Genomic DNA, 18,462 nt, shown 5'->3' with positions numbered 1-18,462 from the left:
TTTAGATAAGATCAATCTTACTGAGTATGAGAGAATGGGCAGACTGTAGGAAACTATTTGAAGTTGTAATACTTGGACTTCCTTTTACAGGAATTGGATTCAGAACATAGGTGGAGATGCGTCTTCTTGTTCTGGTGAGTTAGTTTTTGAAGAGTTATTTCACATGTCTAAGTGGAGTAGTGAAAGTTGTGTTTAGTTCGGCTCGTTTTTTGTGATTATCTGGACATTCATTTATATTTTAAGGTATGAGTTTCTGCTTTTGACTATTTGAGCATCTGTACAGCCTGCATGTTGTCTTAAAATGTCTGTATTTGTGTACATTTCAGTGTGCAGTGCACAAACCTCTGAAATGAACGGGGGCACCTCAACCGCGACTTGGGATTGAAAGCAGTATTTACCATAAGTACTTCTAGTGCAGAGACCTCTGTCTCTGATACAGCATTTGACATTCTACTGTGAGCCTTGATAAGGGCTTGGCTATTGCTGCTGGATCAGATGAAATGATCCTGAAAAAAGCTGGTTTTATGGTGGGCGGGGAGGGGGACTCAGAACATGATACAGAGCAGCTGACATACCCTCCATAGCGCTTTAAGGCAAGTAACCACAGGTCCTTTCTTTATAGTGTGTGCTGCTCCCACCAGATCAAGGAGATCTCGAAGAAGAGTAGTGTTACAGGAGATTTGTACTGCAGTAAACAAAGCTCTTATGAGTTTGATTTACTCCATTTTTATTTCTAATCCAAGCAAAGCACGGACCACTATGAGAGTTTTGCTTGTTAGTTTTTTCATTAATTTATGGTGTTGCATTGTGGGTGTGCCATAAGTGCTGATTTCTTTTTTAGAAGAGAGTTTGAGTAACAGCACTTTGTTTCTTCTTGCTATTTTGTAGTTTCTTCTTGATATTTTGTAGTTGCTGATTTACTTAAAACGCACTAATTGCATATAAAGTGATACCAAGTTCAGCATCTTGTCTCAAATAATGACTCATCTCAGATGCACACTCTGTTGCGGATCAACAAGATCTCGTCTTTATCTAGAAGTGGAGGCTGTCTTAGAGTTTGAGGTGTCCTATCTCTTAGTCTGTCTTGATGTCTCGCACGCAGCTGTAGCTTGGTAGTTCACTGAGATTCTTGCATGCTGTCATCTTGGTCTTGTGAGGTAATCTGAATGCCGTAATCTTTACATTTCCGTTAAGACTATAGCACAGTCTTGTGAAACTGTACGGATTAGAGCAAATGGGAATCATTGCTGATACTCTGCACGTTTATTTTGATGTTCCAGATAAAGTAAGAGAGAATTCCCTACAGCATACATTCAAGCATGGGAGCACAGCAGAACTCAAGTGTTCTCAAAAGTCCAATCTGGCACAGGTAGTTTGGAAGTTCAAAGACGATGTGCTCAGAGTGGAGAGCCCCAAGTACCGTCTGCTGGAAAAGGCGCTGCTCATCTTCAATTTATCAGAAGGAGACAGTGGTGTTTACCAGTGTTTGTCAGAAGAAAAAGTGAAGAATAAGAAATTTTCTCAAGTGCTGGCTAAGCATGTTTTGGAACTGAAAAAGATCCAGCATACCACAGTGGGCCCCACTGTGGCAGCTGCACCAACAGAAGGTAATAGTGATGTGCCAAAAGTGTCAGCTCTACCAAACGAGGGGTCTACCACTCACACCTCGACCACTCAGATGGTACCGGTAACGACAGCAAGGATAGTAACAAAGCCTATTGGCCCCATCCTAACAAGTGCAGCCTCCAACACAGAGCTCTTCAATTCAATTCCTGATGCAGTCCCGGAAAAGACCATGTTCCTCAAGTCAAATGATAACTTCCTGTTGATGTTCCTCTTTCTCTTCTTTTTTATTCTCTTCTTGTGCCTGCTCTCCTACAACTGTTACAAAGGGTACTTGCCAGGGCAGTGCTTGAAGTTTCGCTCTGTCATGCTGCTTGGTAAAAAGAAAACGAAGTCAGATTTTTCTGATTGCGAGCAAAGCGTGAAGGAGACACTGGTGGAGCAAGGCAGCGTCAGCCACCAGAGTGGGGAGCAACCAAAGCCGGCGCATGACACCGGCTACGAGACTGAGCCCGACTGCGGGAACGGCCAGCTGCAGCCTGGGGATTCACAGGCATCCCGAGAGGCCAAGGACAAGCCCTTCGATGTCAAGTGTGAGCTCAAGTACGCCGACTCAGATGTGGAGGGGGACTGAAGAGCCCAAGTTGTCTGTTTCAGTGGTGGAAATGAGCTGTGGTCCTGCAGCTAGCTATTCGAGCACAGAGAGCATGGGGGTGGCAGCTGAGCCATAGCGGGGTTTACATGCTTAAGCTGTACAGCAAGCCAATTTTGTGTTCAGATCTTGCCAGATTAGAGAAGCGGTGTTCTTGTCTGCAGACCATAGCATCTTGTGTTGTATTGTCTTTATTTCTTTTTTTAAAGGCCAGTTTCAGATCACCATTTGTTTGTTCCCAATTTTTCCCCCACTGAGCGCTTCACTCTGAACAGTTACTTGCTTGTTCTTTAGCCCTGTTCTCCCATAGTATAAAAGTAACTTTCTAATTCAGTTGGCTTTAAAAAGTTGTTCAGCCTACACGTATTTTTAGCTGTCATTAAAAAAAAAAGACCTAGTTTCATTTTAATTCCAAATTGGAAATTAAGTTTAGTTTATCAGATTGGTAAATTATAGACTTTTGTCCAGATTGGGACATTTTTTTTTCTTTGCTTCTAGTGATTATTTTTAGTTTTGTGTTTTGGCACACTAGGTCTCTCTAGTTGGTTAAAGTTAATTTTTTTTGACTGTTTTTAAGTATCTTAGATTTTAAGGTATAATGGGGATAGCATTGGCTTGATTTGTGTAAGACTCTCAGGGATAATCTTGTTTAAAGGCTTTTTTCTTTGCTGCTTTCTAGAAATTAGGTACAATAATATCAGTACAAAACATGGAATAAGTTGGGGGATGGAGGACATAATAGATTTAGGAATGTTTTTCTTTTTTTCTTTTTTTTTCTTCTTGTCCCACTTCCCACCCCCCAACCAGCAAGCTGGACACAGTCACAGTCTATTTTCTATACAAAACTGGATTTTTTTGGTTTTATTTTTTCTTTTCTTTTTTTTTTTTTAATGAAACAGTACAGGCAAGCAGCTGTCAGTTAGCAGTGACACGGGAGAGGTTTTTTGCACTGTGGAAGCGAAACAGGAATCAAGAAGAATTAACTACAATAATTGAGCTAGTGACTCGCTGGAATGGACTGTTAGGATACAGCCTGATGAGAAAACATTGCCGATTTTTTTTCTTTTTTCCAGATTCAGAAATAACTCAGCTTCTTTTTTGTGACAAATCTTTGCAGCGTCACCCTTTCTGGATGACACCTTCCAATCTCTTAGGCAACTGGAGACTGAAACTGGAGCTGCTCAATCAATCAATCAGTCACTTGAACTGTTTATGTGAATCATGCCTGCAAACGTGAAAGTGTGCATTTGTTCTCAGCCTGGTTCACAGCAGCACTGTTTGTCTGTAAAAGCATTTTGTGCGGTACAGTCCCGAAGAATTGTTCCTCTCACTGCATCTTTCTGTAAATATTACTAGAAGTAGAATACATTTTAACAGTTAATAGCAGTGTGCCTGGGCTGCTTTTCTATGTTGAACTTTCATGCGAACATAATCTAGACCATCTTAGTGTAAACAGTTTATATTTTATAAGATTCAGTTTGGTTTTATTTTTCTATTTTTAATTATGTACATATAACAGAATAAATATTAAAATAAATTGTATTATATCTTGGCTTTCATGAAACTTGACACAATGACACTGCTTTCCATATTGCAAGTACTAATGTTCCTTGTGGTTTTCTTTAAGGGGGAAAAGTGAAAACTTCTGCAATTAATTTGAAGCAGATTTTCTTCTCAGCTTTGAGTGGGTTATAACCTGGGGTGGGGGGGGGGGGGGGTTTGGAAGGATGGAGAAAGCAACATGGGTGAAGGAGGAAAGCACTCTTCTGTAGGGGCCTAGGGACACTTCCTCTTATTACCCTTCTAAAACTCATTTGTCTTTTTGCATTATTTCTTCAGTGTGTGATGTATTTCTTACAACTTTTTTCCTTAGTACCCTCTTTTTTTTTTTCTTTTCTGTCCTCTTCTGTCGCACAGCCTCATCTCCTATACCTTTCCCTCCTACTGGTACCTCCTTTTTGTCCTGTGTGGGAAGTGATTCACCTCCTTCACCCACCAGTACCCAGCCTGATGTTTGGTCTAGCACAGACCCTGTAAAGGTCATGTTGTTGCCACCTTTCCTAAGTGACCAGGCACAGCATGTTAGTGTCCGTGGACCCTTTCACCTCTTCTGCCAAGCCATAGGTAAGTTGGAGGACCCCTGTATAAACCAGCATTTTCTGCATTGAAGGTTTAGATATGTCACCATGTACTGTATGTGTTTTACTTTTTTGACATTTTAAAAAGAAAAAGACCATTTCAGGATGTATTGTGAACATGCTGTTACCAAGAATCTGGCACTGTGAACACTGTACTGTAAAATGCAGGCTCTAATTTAGCAGCCTACTTCAGTATATTAATAGGCAATTGATTTTAGTAGGCTCACTTGCATGCTGAAGGAGTTCACTGAATCATGATTGTATATGGATGTTTAGCAGGAAAATATTTTCACTGTCAGTATGTATGCTATTTAAAAAATACTCTTTATGTTGGATTTGAATGTAGCGTATTTTTCTGGATCAGATCAGTTATTCCTTTTTAGTCTTAACTTACTTCAAATGGTAAAGTACTTAGAGCAATGGCAACTTAAAAGTAGTGTTGTTTTGTATCAGTCTGTGGGTTAGTGTGTGTTAATGTTACACAGAATCAGATCAAAATGCATAAATCTTTATTAGAGTAGGTCTTAAAGGCATGATTTGTAATTCCATGGCTAAAAAGAACAGCAGTGGGATCTGGGTTCTTTCAGCAATAATTTGTTCACTGCTGCTATAGACAAATCAGAAACATGAAAAAAAATTGTAAAAAGCAGCACAAGGGATTTAAACGGTTTGATAATTGTGCTACACATCTGGAATTTATTTTAAAATTACTTTTTTCATACAGCAGTGTCTGTTTTAACATAATACTCATGCTGCTTTTTAAAAATTGTCAGTCATTGTAATTGCCTTGGCAGTGAACTTAAGAAAGAAGGAGCGGTGTCCTAAACTCAGCCTGTGGAATTCACTCCTGGGGGTGGGAGGGGCGGATAGGGACGAACAGCAGAGGAAACTGTCACGAGAGTCTGGCATCCAAGTGATGATCTCCAAAATCAGTGAAAGACTGGAGTACAGCTACAGGGGGCAGGATCCTCTCTTTGCAAAAGAAGAGATGTGGCTGATACATCACTCTAACTTTATTCCGTTGAGTTAAAAAAACCCCAAACAACCAAAACCCAACAAATGTAAACCAGCATACCAGACTGATGTAGAGCTTTAGCATCTTTCTGGGACCTGCATGTGAGGTTATACTTGGATTTATTCACATTCCTTCAGTGCCTGTTGATATTTCTTTATGCCAACATAGCTGTAATGGCACTTTATTTCCCTCAGAGAGTTTAAATGTCGTACCTGGTCTGCTGCATGAAGGACATGGTATCAGCAAATGTATGATGCAAACACATAGATTGCCACATCATCCAGTCAAAAACCTGAAGCTTATTTTTAATTAAGTTTCTAACGTTATTTTTATGAGAATTACTGAATCTCTTCCTTTTTTTAATTGTAAATGTCTGCTTCAAGCTGCCTGGAAACTCAGCAGGAGTTGGTGAGTTCTCTTACTCATCTCTTACTCATCCCACATGTTTTAACCTGAAAGCTCGCCTAGGGATAATACTTTACACCACTGTAACTGGCTCATTTCAACAACATTAAGTTCAAGTGGATACAGCACAAACAGCCACTTGTCACATACTGTTGGGTTTTTTGTTTGTTTTGGTTTTTTTATTGTTTGGTTTTGGGGTTTTTTGTTTGGTTTTTTTGGGGGGGGGAGGTTGTTTTTTTTTTTTAATGGAAAATGAATTTTTCAAGAACCGAGCACTCCTGCCTTTCCTGAAAAGGAACACAACTCCCTTCACGAGTTGCCTTCCAGTTTCTCTCTCTACTCCCCTGAAGACTCTTGCATCTTCACATGTCTCCAAAGACCTGTCTGCTAGATATGCACTGGCAAACGTTAGGTTTCCTGTATACTTTCTCTAATAGAGCTTTTCTCTTCTGTTACAAAATTTATAAACCCTTTAAAAACATTTGAGGTGAGCTTAAAATAAATTGAGCAAAATACTACACCATCTGGTGCAGGCGAGAGGCAGTGAGTTTGTGATATATGCACCTGCTTTATAATTTCTCTGGTGTGCTCTGTTGAATTTGGGTATAGTGGAAATGGGCTTTTTCTAGTAGTTTTGGTTCTGCTAAAAGATGTTTTATTGACACCTCCTCCCCAGCTATAGAGTAGTATATCCTTCACCTTAACTTCACAGATGAATGGCATGCTAGAATACCCTGAGTATGCTGAGCCACAAGTTAAATGCATTTATAACCATGAAACGGTGCAAAATGTTATGCTTTGTATTTGTGGCCTGCAGATTCAGACACCCTCAGTGTCCGTGGTGTCAGGAAGTCTAACCTCCTCCCTTAGTTCATCTGAAGCTGGAGTTTTTCCATAATGGTTTCTTAACTTTCCAGGCTCGTTAAAATAACCCCGGGAGTGTGAACATAGACATTCCACAAACTCAGCAATACACTTTAAAGAGGTTATTATTTCATGGAGATACTGAGATGGGTACCTGATAACACCCACGTACCGTGCCTGTTCCCTGTAGTTACGCTATTTTAAAGGGAATGCAAGAAAGCTTCCTACATCCACGCGGGGAAAAGATCCGTAACTCACAAGGGATTGACTACAGTTTTTCTCTCTGATGAACCCTGCAGTTGCACTGAAGGGCATGCAGAAGGGTGGGGAAAATATGATGTGCTGCGCTTCACCAAGCACTGCTGCAGACGGAGCAAAACTCCAGACAAAGCGCCTGCAGAACGAGTCTGAAACAGACCTTCCCATGGCTGTGTCTGGGTGTCTTGAGGGTGGCCCCCGCTGCTGTCACCAACTGCTCATGCAACACGCGTCTTACCACGGGAGTGGGGCACAGGAGTCCTGCCACCCCGAGGTTCTGCCCCATTTGCCCCTGGGAGGAGGAGCTCATCTGTCAGAGATTGACTTACCCACAGAAATGAGTAAGACTCCTGTCTGGAAGTGGCTTTGTAAGGCATTCTTGGGTGAGGTTTTGTAAAGCAATTGCATCACCTGTGATGCCCTGGGGTGGTCTGATTGGTGTGATGCATTAAGAGCTCAGTCAGATGAGGCATAGAGGTGTGCAGCACGCAGAGCAGAACGAGCCTGTGTAGGAAAGTGCTTTGAGCTAGACAACAAAATGTTTGTCTGGCACCACACAGCGTTTAAATTACAGCATGTCAGTATCTTAAAATGGAGCTTGCTTTGGCTGTTTGTTCTACTCTTACAAGAACGCAAATAGCAAATAGCAATTTTCCATGGATGTACATTTGTGTTTTATAACCAGTTGCAGTTTTCCAGCTTTTTTTTTTCCTTTTTGTGAACTGTTGTATAAGATAATTCCCAGAATATGTCCTCTTCCTGCCTTCGTTACTGAGTTTTCCTTAATTATGCCTGTGGACAGATACATGATTAGTTTTTTGAAACCTGAAAATTATTTAACTGGTAGCCTAGAGAGGAAAAGCTCTGCATGTCCAGGACAATTCAATCCACTGCACAAATATTTTAAAACTTTCTAAAATAATTATTTTTATGCAGTATATTTTGAGATCTATGTGGTGATGCTTTGTTGAAGCAATACCCATGACTTTAATCTGCATGGTAGCGTAGTAATCTGGGGTTGGTTTATCTTTATCCTCATATGGGAATCGCTAAGTTTGTACCTTGAAACGGTTCCAAATCCCACTTTATGAATTGGCTTCCCTGCAGACCTTTGGTGTTTTATTTCATGCTGTCTGCCTGTGACTCAGTTTCAACATCTTTGGCTACAGCAACCTGATAGCTGTTGATTTGTAATTTTGTAGTTTTGTACCACTTCTTTCCGTGACTTGTGCACTGAGTGAACATTCATCACTGAAAGGCATCCTGGTACGATAAAACCATTCCTTCGTGCAGATCTGTGACATGCCGCCTGCTTTTTATTATTTGAGATGCATCTTTGTTCCTTTAATATATTAACCAGAAAAGGACTTAGAAGTCTTGGCTTAAGGTTATAAAATCAAGTAAATAGTGCAGACCCATTTTGCATAAAAATCACAGGCATTAAAAATAACCTTCTTGTTACTTTAGATTGCAAAACGTTGGCACTCTTTCCAGACACCAGGGCCTGCTGCTACATCTAACTCTGCAGGCAAAACCAGCAGCATGTAGGTGTTGGTGTTATGCTGGCTCTGATGGCATTCTCCATAGTGAGTTCTGTAAGACAATTGAAAATTAATTTCTGTAAGGACTATGATATGGATGCTGCATTCTTAAATTCTGGCATCGACAGCAGATTTTGAAAAACTTATTTTCTTTTGCTGTGCACTCTTATACGTAAAGGCTATTGTCAAGCTAAGAAATATGTGAAAAGGTATGAACACCTTTTCCCCCCTTTTTTAAATATATTATTTTCTTGTAAGGACTAGAATAAGTTCAATGTAAACATAATTTAAGTGTAAAGCACATCAAGTTAAAAATGGGGAAAGTAAGGAGGAGAAGTAGAACCAAGAGTTTCTTCTTAATTCTTCAAAAGATTTCCTTCAGTTTTTTTCTGCTGAATAGAATCTTACCTTGCACGGTGTGCAGCTGACTACATTCATACAGGTTTTTCCTGTGCAATGAGTAACAAGGTGCAGTTTGGAAACCTCTTCTTGTGTGACTTGATAATTTATAAATGTTGAAAACATAAGAAAAAACACTAAAATATCTTTCTCCCTGTGAGGAAATCAGTCCAGTTAGGACCAGTACTTGTAGCCTGCAAGTAATTACTACTGTTGCAAAGCATGTTGTAGTGTTTCCCATATATATCAGTAAGTAAGCGTTCTTGTACACTCATTAAAGGGTAAATTTTATCAGCTGCATCATATGTCAGCAGAGGGCTTACATAAATTAAGGCCATTACATGATTTTAAAAGTTTTCGATTGGTATCTGCACAATTTGAATAAGCCATCCTTTTGAGAAAATAGTTTGTCAGAAAGTCTCTGGAGATGAAAGAGAACAGGCGATACCTGTGCACAGGTGACCTCTGTGAAGCACGAGCTGTGCTGCTGAGTGGTTCACTTCCACTCACTTCTGGAATCGGGTGCTGCACGGGCTGTTTGCAGAGACAAATGAGTTGGTCACAAAACAGGCAGTATTCACTGTTCTAATTTAATATACACATGGTTATGGGGCGGGGGGGAGGCTACAAGAGTGCACGAAAGTTATTGCAGAATCCATGGCAGCTTTTATAGTGTGACTAGGTATATCTAAAAGGAGAAGTTTGCTTCACCTTGGGGTCTTCGAGATCCACACATGTAACTTCTAAATGACTTTTGGCATGTGTCTTCTCTCAGGAGAGAGATTTGCTTTGCTGTACATTTGCTTCTATGTACCATTTGCTTACAGGTTTTACTTGACTTCCCAGCTTAGCCTTTCTTCTTTTGCAATTCAACATAAATATTTACACTGTGTTTCTCCTTGCTAATCTGCAACTCTGATTCAGTAAGGTCTCAGCTTGGAGCTGTGCGCTGGTAGTAGCTCCTAAACCCTGGCAGTGATTTAGAAGCCGGATTTCCTGGTCCTGCCTAGTGAGGTGTGATGTGTTTGGACTGGTGTCGGAGCATCTGGAGCATAACCCCAACTTTATGCTCTTTTCCTCAGAACTTGTTTCCCCCACCAACCCAGTCTGCAAACTGAATACCTGTACGCTTATTTTTCTTGTCTTCTCCATGACAGCTACAACCTGTAGACTTGTGATAATTCATCCCTTAGTGTGCTGGCTGATTACATGGATACTGATTTTGAACATAGCTGTCACTGATTATTAACTATTTCAGCAGAAATTGCTTGCCAGAGCTGCTTCAGTGTGTCGTGTGCATTGTTCACTCAGTAGAGATGAAAATCTCTTCTATCTCTTCCAGTGATCTTCCTGCTACATCTGCTGCACAAACAAAGGAGCAGAAGCAGTAGCTTGCGCTCTCTGGAGAGCAGGAGTGATTTCTGGAGAGCATGTTACTCCCTAAAATACATTCTCCAATTTTCTTCACTTTATTTTAAAACTTCATGTAGCAGCCTTGTTAGCTGATGGGAGGGCCAAAAATAAGTACGCAAGCTTGACGTGGAAACTTGGTTTTTTCCTGCTACTCCCTAGTTCTAGCTTGCAATTAGCCTTCAGAGGCAATTATCTAGGTCCCAATTGCAAAACCTTTTTTTGGACCCATTCAGAGAATATCTAAATAAATGGTGTTCATGCTGGCAAGTGCGGTCAGTTAGGAATTGCATTTTCATCTCGTAGGTGAGTCAGACATTTTCCCAATCTGCTTTCCAATTCCATTCCAAGAAGGCAGATGCTGTGCGCTGCTTGCATCCGCATCGTGCTGTGCGTCGCCTCCTCCCGTGCCCGGCTGCTGCTTCCAGCTTTTACCTGGTTTGCATTTCAGGGGAAGCACTTCCTGCTTTTCATCTGCCTTGATACAGCTGCTTCAACTTGTGGCCTTGATGTTACACCAATGCACTAGTGATTTAACAAAAGCACCAGGTTTTTGAAGGAGTATGTCATGCGTTCCTCAGTATGAATTATTTGGTGTTTGAAGTAATGCTGTTTGTTGGCATTTCAGAGAGGTCTCCTTTCCTTGGCTTTTTAAGTTGTTTTTTTTTTTTTCATTGCTGTGAAGCTATTTCTAGTTTGTTTTCTAGAATGTACTGCCCCTACTTTAAAAAAAAAAAAAAAAAACCACCCAAAACCAACCAACCCAAAACCACCACCAAAAACCAAAACTACAAAAAAACCCCAGTTATCTGAGATGTTACCTACCCTGTACACTATTTTCAGAAAATTGCAAAGGTGCTTGTCGCAATTTAAAGATTCTTTCTTTCTTTCCCCACTTTTCCAATCTGTTACCTGATTGCTTCATTTACTATTTTGCTAGCTTGTTAGCAACAGTGACTCAGACTCCTACAACTCAAGAAACTGTGACCAGCCTTAAATCTAACTTTTGTTCGTGTATTGGGTAGTGCTGGCAGTTTTGACTGCCTTTCCCTGTGCTAACTTTCATCTCTGATTTAAAATAATCTTTCTGTACCCAGATTATAGTGTCATTTTAAAACTTAATCCCTACTATGGATGAGAGCTTCCTATATGATCTTGGTTTTCTGAAATCTGGGATGTTTAGGTCAGTACAAGCCAAAGCTGCAAGCTAGACAGCAAGTATTAAATCCAGATGCCACATGGTTGGTGGTTTTATTTTTATTATTTTTTTTTAAATCTGCTGCATGTTGTGAGCTTCAGAAGGGGTTTGGCATATATTGGGGAATACAGGGGAGTTTTTTCCAACCCTAAATTCCCTGTCACTGAGGATAGCCTCCAGTGGCAGCTCTGTGTCTAGATTATAGGAATTGTGAAAAAGACTTTTTGTTAACCGTGCTGGAATTTCTCTGTGGGATACCTGTCAGTTATCTTCACTAGATTTCAATTTGCTGTCAACTTCCAGAGATTAGGAAAGCTTTTAAGAGGTTTAGCCTTGCTGATGGCTCCTGCATTGTTTTACCCACAGCTCCCCGCCCTCTATCTGGAAGTGTTGCTCTGAATAATTCATAGAGAAGCCTTGTCTTAATGTTACCCTTCAAGAACCGTGTTAAAAATTAGGAAAAACAGTGTGTTACACCAACAGCGATGGGCTAGCACTTCCCAGTGTTTCGCTGCATGGCTTCAGTGGGTAACTTCTGCGACGTCTGCGCAGCTCTGCAAGTTGCAGCACTGGGCAAAAGGAGCCAGCCTGGCCAGTACTCCTTCTTGCTCCCCCACCACAGTCTTATGTCAGTGAGCTCGACTTAATCCATAATATCTTGCCTTTAAAATAGTACGTCGCCAAGATTTCTTCAAAGCCATATGTTCTGTTAGGTTTTGATGTGTATATGGCAAATGCTTAATTTGGTAGAGTTTAGCAGGGCACATCAGCGTGCTGCTCTCAATCTGTAGCCGTACACTTCAGTTCTTTACATCTGGATTGATTGATCTTAACCTAAGATCAAATTTATATCAGTAATTCAGTGAACACGGTTAGACTGCAGGTAGAAGTTTACAAGCAGTTGCAGTGGTGTTTAAGTTTTTAATGCTATCTATGGCTGCTGAACGTTTTCGTTGCGGAAAATCCTGTGGCAACATCATCTGGCTATTGAATACCTGGTTTGTGCAAACCCACCCGACTCGATGCAGGTCGGAGAAACCATTTTGCCAGCGGAAGCTACCTGGACAGTGCCCTTTCACTCAGAGTGCTGAAAGCAGAGGTATGGACAATGAAATCTACATGGAAAAGTAGCCAAACACTTCCACAGACACTGGAAATTATGAAGGGCTTATGCAGAGAAAAAGGGTAGCTCAGACAGTGTGGCAAGGCTTTTTCATTTTTGTTTGATAACTGTTAACCTTTCCCCTTCTAAAATCATTAAGGTGAAGTTGACTATTAATATTTTTGCTGAGATTGAAGCAATGTTTTAAAGTTAACTGTCTGAAATATCTTTCATTGTTGCTTAAACATAGCTACTTACAAATCTGTTTAATTCTCTGCTTGAATATTGTATTTTAATGACTTTTTTAAATCTTTCAAGCACTCTTAAAATGGATGGCAAAGTAAGTAGATCAAATGTGAAGTAAGTAGATCAAATGTGTTAGAAATTCATATTATAAAGTTTGCACTAGACATGCATTTACTTTGTATTATAGCAACAGTAGCAAATGCAGAGTGTGTTCATATTAATTTCCTTTATATTCAAAAAATACTTCTCTAACCATTACATCCAAGTCTGAACTTTTCTCGCTCTAGAATTGTAGAAAATTTGCATTTAACGAATGTGAGTCAAAGTTTTTTGCAATTAAACTGTTTCACAGTGTATTTTTTTTTTTTCTGTTGCTGAATCCTGAAAAGGAAATCAAAGTAGAGAAACTAATAGCACAGTCCCTGGAAATCGGGAATAAACTGCAGTGAAACATGGAGATCAGTAAAAACCCTGACTAGTGCGTGAACCTAGATTTTGCTGTCGACTAACTTGTATGAGTGGGGATGACTGTACCTCTGTGGGGGTTTCCAGTGCTTCTGACTGCATAGAAAACAAAGGCGCGGGGTAAAATTGCCCAGTCGTAACTTCTTAAGGGGCTGACCTGAAACAACACAGCTTACAAAATTTCCCATATAAGGCAATTGTTGGATTTTAGTCTTTTGGGGAAATGTGCGCCTACACTGAGCTTTTGGCAGATTTCCGGAACAACTGTGATCTTTAGCACCAGAAGAGAGAGCAGGTTCTCTGCTGTGAACAGTAACTTTTGAACCAAGTTCAGGGAAGTGTCCTGCTCTGAACATGCCACTTCCTCACATGGCCCTAAAATGGCATTTTTCAAGCTCATGGTTTTAGGTAATGGCCCTATTCCCATGTGTTAGGGCTTGAACTACTGCAAATAAAACTTGTGAGCTTGTGGCTTTACTCCAGCACCTGGCTTTTACCTTTCCAATGCTAGAGTAGTAAATACTCCACGCTTGGAAAAGTTCATCCTGAGGCTGTGCCACAGCATTCCCTCTTCATGCTTATCTTCACTCTGGTCAAGTTGGTTCTTCATTTCTCCAAGTCTGCAAACACTATTGCTTAATTTCATTTCTGTATTAATGCAGTGTCAGATTTATTGTGGCATTTGATAGAAATTATAATTCGGAATGTTTCTCAAGGTAGGTTTCCACTCCCCCCCCTTTTTTTTTTTACTTAAAGATTTCCATCTTCTGTGCTTTTATTTATTTACTGTTCCTCCCATTTGTCCAAGTTCCAACTTCAGCATTAGTTTACTGAAATAATTTATCCCTGGCCCCAGACTTCCTGTGATTGCAGTGATATGCAACCTATCTACTGTTAATTGTAGAATGAGTACAATCATACAGAAAACTTTTTTTTTAAAGAGCGTGTGCTAGGCTAGCTGTTTCCAGTTCAGCGTACGCTTGTTCCCTCCACTTTGTCAGAGCTGATTGTGCCCCTTCCCTCCCTCCAAGATGAACGCCACCAGACTTAAACTAGATCACATTTTCTATCATTCACTCTTACTCCTAATTTATGTCTCCATAGTTGTAGTGTTTATTTCAAAATGAGTTACGAATTTAACACAATATGCTGATGAAGTGGACAGATGTAAAGACTACCTTTTTTTTTTTTTGGTCTGCCTTCATGATTTTGTAAAATTTAACTAGTTTTCAGGACACTGACCTAGAATCACATCTTTTTCTAGAGAAAAATGCCACATTGATTTGCAATCTGAAATGCTCATAGTAAAAGCTGACTTCTGTAGTAGGTTAATCGTTCTCTTCAAAACATACTTGCAAAAATAGTTTTTCTTTTTTACCCCAAATTTTTCTTTATGTCTTCTCTTGCTAAGGCTAGGCTGGATTCTAAACCCCGAGGGAAAAACAGGCATGTTTTAAACATCAGAATTACTGCAAAGTTCTTAGCTTGGCCCAGATGTCTGTCTTCTAAATGGGAAGGCTCTGAGACTGCCAAGTACACTTCAGCCAACCTTGCTAATTTTCTGGGAACAGCTGTTCTGTCCTCTGGGCTACTGTCAATCTCTGATTTATTCACATTCTGTCCTCACAGGTTAAGAAGAATAATAGCAAGAAGGTTAAAAGATTAGATTGCTCTTTGTGGTTGATCCAGCTTCTTCCAAGTTCTGTCTTGCCTAATTGACTGCTGCAACTAATGGTTCTGTGCTTTTTCCAATTCTGCTGCTTTCATTATTAGTTCCAGCATCTTTAACACAGAGTTCTTGAACCTTCTCCCCTCCCAGCCTGTATTTCAGATTTTGCAAAGCAGGTCTCAGAGGGCTTCAGCTTTGTACCAGAAGCTAGCTTGATCAGCAGTAGGTAATGTGGCCTAGCTCTACAGGAAATAGTATACGCAGATAGTGCCTACAGATCCGTCATCTCCTCTAACGTGCTTGTGGGTAAGTTCCCCCTTGTGAGAATCCAGACAGAACTCCTATATACGTATGAACTCACTTACAACTTTGGCTTGAATCTAAGTTAGCAGTGCCTGCTCCCTTTTGTCTCCGGTTTTTGGTATGCAGAATTTCAGCTGAAGAAACCTAAGAAACATTACAGTCAACCATTTATGCTTTTGAGCCTTAACCTTGAGGTCTTAGGCTTTTGTTTTCTTTTCAAAGACTCATCTTGTATTTTCTAACAAAATAAGCTGACATTTTTACAGGCCCGGATAACTCCTATTTTGTCTGGAAGAAGAATGGACAGAAGATGAAGGCATGCATCACTGAGCAATCTCACATGCTGTTTGATGGCAGAGTGCACGTTCTGAGTTGGGTGAAAGACTCAGTATCAGAAAATACAGAATATAAATGTTTGTTCATCTCAAAAGTTGGGAACACAACGTCAGCAGTGGTCATCACAGTGGAAGATAAAGGTAGGCTCGTTTTGAATGTATGCCGCGATTGGCCTGACCCTGATGAGTAAAGCTCTCATTTTCACTCATAAAATGTGCGTATCTGAAGAGGGTAACTCTTGCTGCCTGTACCAATATCCACTTTAACTGTTTACGAAAAGGTTTTAGAGCCATAAAAATTCCTTCTGCCACCCCCTCCCACAAAGGACTAACCTGCAAATTAGCAGTTACAATCTAGAAGTGAAACCCAAACTGATAAACTAATGGACACAAATTTGAAATCAGATGAGTTACTAGAGAGTTAAAAATAGGTACTCTGCCAGAATTCTACAGCGTAATGCAGAAAAATTCTTTAATGCCAAGGAAGTCAGATGGTAAAGAGAACCCCCCCACTACCCAGGATTTTTAAAAATCAGATGACTTGTAAACCACCTGTGGTTGGGTGAGGTCATCTCCTACCTCTTCATCTGGACACTAACTAGGCAGGATCTCTGGGTGCAACTTAAGCGTCATTTGCAACTAGCTTTTGAGAACTTATCCAGGCCTGGAGAAGGTCTGAACAGTCTTTAAAAAGACAGCAGGAGCAATGAAGATGATATAGTACGGATTTTCTTGGCAGGGTGAAGGAAAAATTCATTAGCTTGTTCATAACAAACATGAATTTGTCAAGAACAGCTCAACCCTTCTTTTTTCCATGCTAGAGAAAAGCAATAGGAGTTACACAAGCTGTCTTGCCATCACTCCAGTTACTTTGAAGTCTGTCTTGGAAGCATAATGAAGAGCATCTCAGTGAAACCACTCTAAATGTAAATAAAACAGAGGGAGGCTTTCGCTGTGCTCCAAAAGCATGATATACTGTTGCACTGTACAAGAAAAACTGGCAGACAGAATTACTAGAATTTTACCAAGATGCAGTAAAATAGCCCCTTTTAAGTTCTCAGAATGAAGAATAACTACATAACATTAGCAAAAAATAGGGAAATTACAAACTGGACATAGTCAGCTGTATCATATCATTTTACTCCCCAGGCTTCGTATGACCTAACTGGAGCATTCCTGTGCTTCTTAGATGGGTTTGAACTCTAACTTGTAGGCTGCATTTTCTGGATCTTGAATCACAGATAAAGGCACTGACTCTGTTTACTCTGAAGGCTATAAAGTTTGCTGCAGAAGGGAAGAGACATGACCATTTCAACAGAACTTACTTCCAAATAATGTAAGAGGAGGTAGAGCAAAATGAAGGACAAGATGGTAGCCTTTGTTCCTTCTAGCCCAATCCTCCACAGGAAGTAACTGCAACTGAACACGTATCAACTTACTTCATCATTATGTACTTACATAATCATCCCATGTACAAGTCTCAGGTAGTGCTGGTCAGGATGGATGGACCAAAGAATTTGATACCTGGAGAAGTGCCATCAGTGAACATGACAAGATGATGCAAAACTGGAGGAAAACATGGGTAAGAATTTTTGGAAAAGATATCTCCTACAGTGCCTTCTACAATGCGCACTACAGTCCCAATTTTATAAAGAGCCTACCATGTTTCTGGAAGTAAATGTATTTATATAACAAAGTGATTAGTGTTCCTGTACATGTCATCATTCTTGACCCTCTCAGTAGTAAAACCTGTTGGATTTGTGACACGTTACAGTTATGTCAGCTTGCTCCTTCACTAACCAAGTGCTGATCAGTCAGTAGTTCTCATCATGCCCAGAATAGTAAGTCTGTTTATACTTAATATAGTAGATTAATTTTGTCACGTCTGTTGAGTAATTGGATTGCAGAGACTACTGGACTTCATCAATGGTCCTGTTGATCAAAGCTGGCCTTCCTTTAAAAAAGTCCGTACTTAGCTTTTAATGTTTTTCCTCCAACAGTTAGATCAAAGATTACTCTTGGTAACTTCTGGATATGACACATGCTTGCTGCATGTGGAACAGTTAGTACAGACAACCTTTAAACTCCATTTTAATTTTTAAAGCAATACTAACACATCATTCTGAACCTTTTCTTCTTCAGGAAAGCTGCAACAAGAAAAACAGCCTCTAATGGAAAAAGGAATGAACAGGCTAGAAGGAGAAATGTATGCAAGTTAAGAGCACCCAGTACTCTTAATGTCACAGCATTCAAAGAGAGATTTGTCAGTGCCAGTGCTGGCATTAAAACTGATATTCAGGAGAATCACCTAAAGCTTGAGGTGGAAGAGGATAGCCTTACTGTGCCAAAGAATAACCGAGTTACAAGAGAGGCCACTCATCCCATGCTGGAACTTCATCCCATGCTGGAACTATCTCTGGTTTTCTGATGCCAGTTATTTCAGCTTAATGAAGAACAAAAGTGGTCTCAGTAAGACTTGTGCTGCTCAAATAATATAATAAGATGTATGGCTTCTGTTTCGAGTTCATTAAGCAAACCAGTTAATTTTGGGCTTGAGGATCTTGGCATATGATTTAGAGATTAATAAGATGATGTGGATCACATTTATTTAAAGGCACTTCAACTCACCCATTCATTTTCTTTTAATGTGTTTACCCTTATGCTCTGTTCCCAGTGTTTTGAAGAGCATTCCTTTCTGGTGTCAGCAAGTTCATTTGTTCAAACGTATTTCCTTTGGTAATAAAGCTTCTGTACCTAATAAAGAACTTCTGACTAATGCTCAAAATACACACAGATTACAAAGCACAGAAGTTAAAGCAGATTCTTTAGTTTCTCTAAATTATTCTCCTGTATTTGAGATAACTGTGGTAGCTTTAAAAAATTCTATGTTGAATGAATT

At 40.1% G+C, this 18,462-nt stretch overlaps 1 protein-coding gene across 3 annotated transcripts in view; it reads left to right on the top strand.

The window, feature by feature from the left end:
• Window positions 1–17,291, top strand: part of SEMA4D (semaphorin 4D) — a 98,810-nt gene extending 81,519 nt beyond the window's left edge. For all 3 annotated transcript variants that reach the window (XM_054809042.1, XM_054809043.1, XM_054809044.1), the window contains 5 exons: window positions 91–134; window positions 1,281–1,607; window positions 4,133–4,339; window positions 15,495–15,704; window positions 17,042–17,291. In XM_054809042.1, coding sequence (XP_054665017.1) covers window positions 91–134; window positions 1,281–1,607; window positions 4,133–4,339; window positions 15,495–15,704; window positions 17,042–17,241 — 988 coding nt within the window. In that variant the 3' untranslated portion in view covers window positions 17,242–17,291. The remainder of the gene's footprint in view (window positions 1–90; window positions 135–1,280; window positions 1,608–4,132; window positions 4,340–15,494; window positions 15,705–17,041) is intronic.
• The last annotated feature ends 1,171 nt before the right edge of the window (window positions 17,292–18,462 follow it).

This window comes from Grus americana, chromosome Z (assembly GCF_028858705.1).
Source record: "Grus americana isolate bGruAme1 chromosome Z, bGruAme1.mat, whole genome shotgun sequence".
Classification (NCBI taxonomy): Eukaryota; Metazoa; Chordata; class Aves; order Gruiformes; family Gruidae; genus Grus; species Grus americana.
This window is presented reverse-complemented; position numbering and strand designations above follow the sequence as displayed.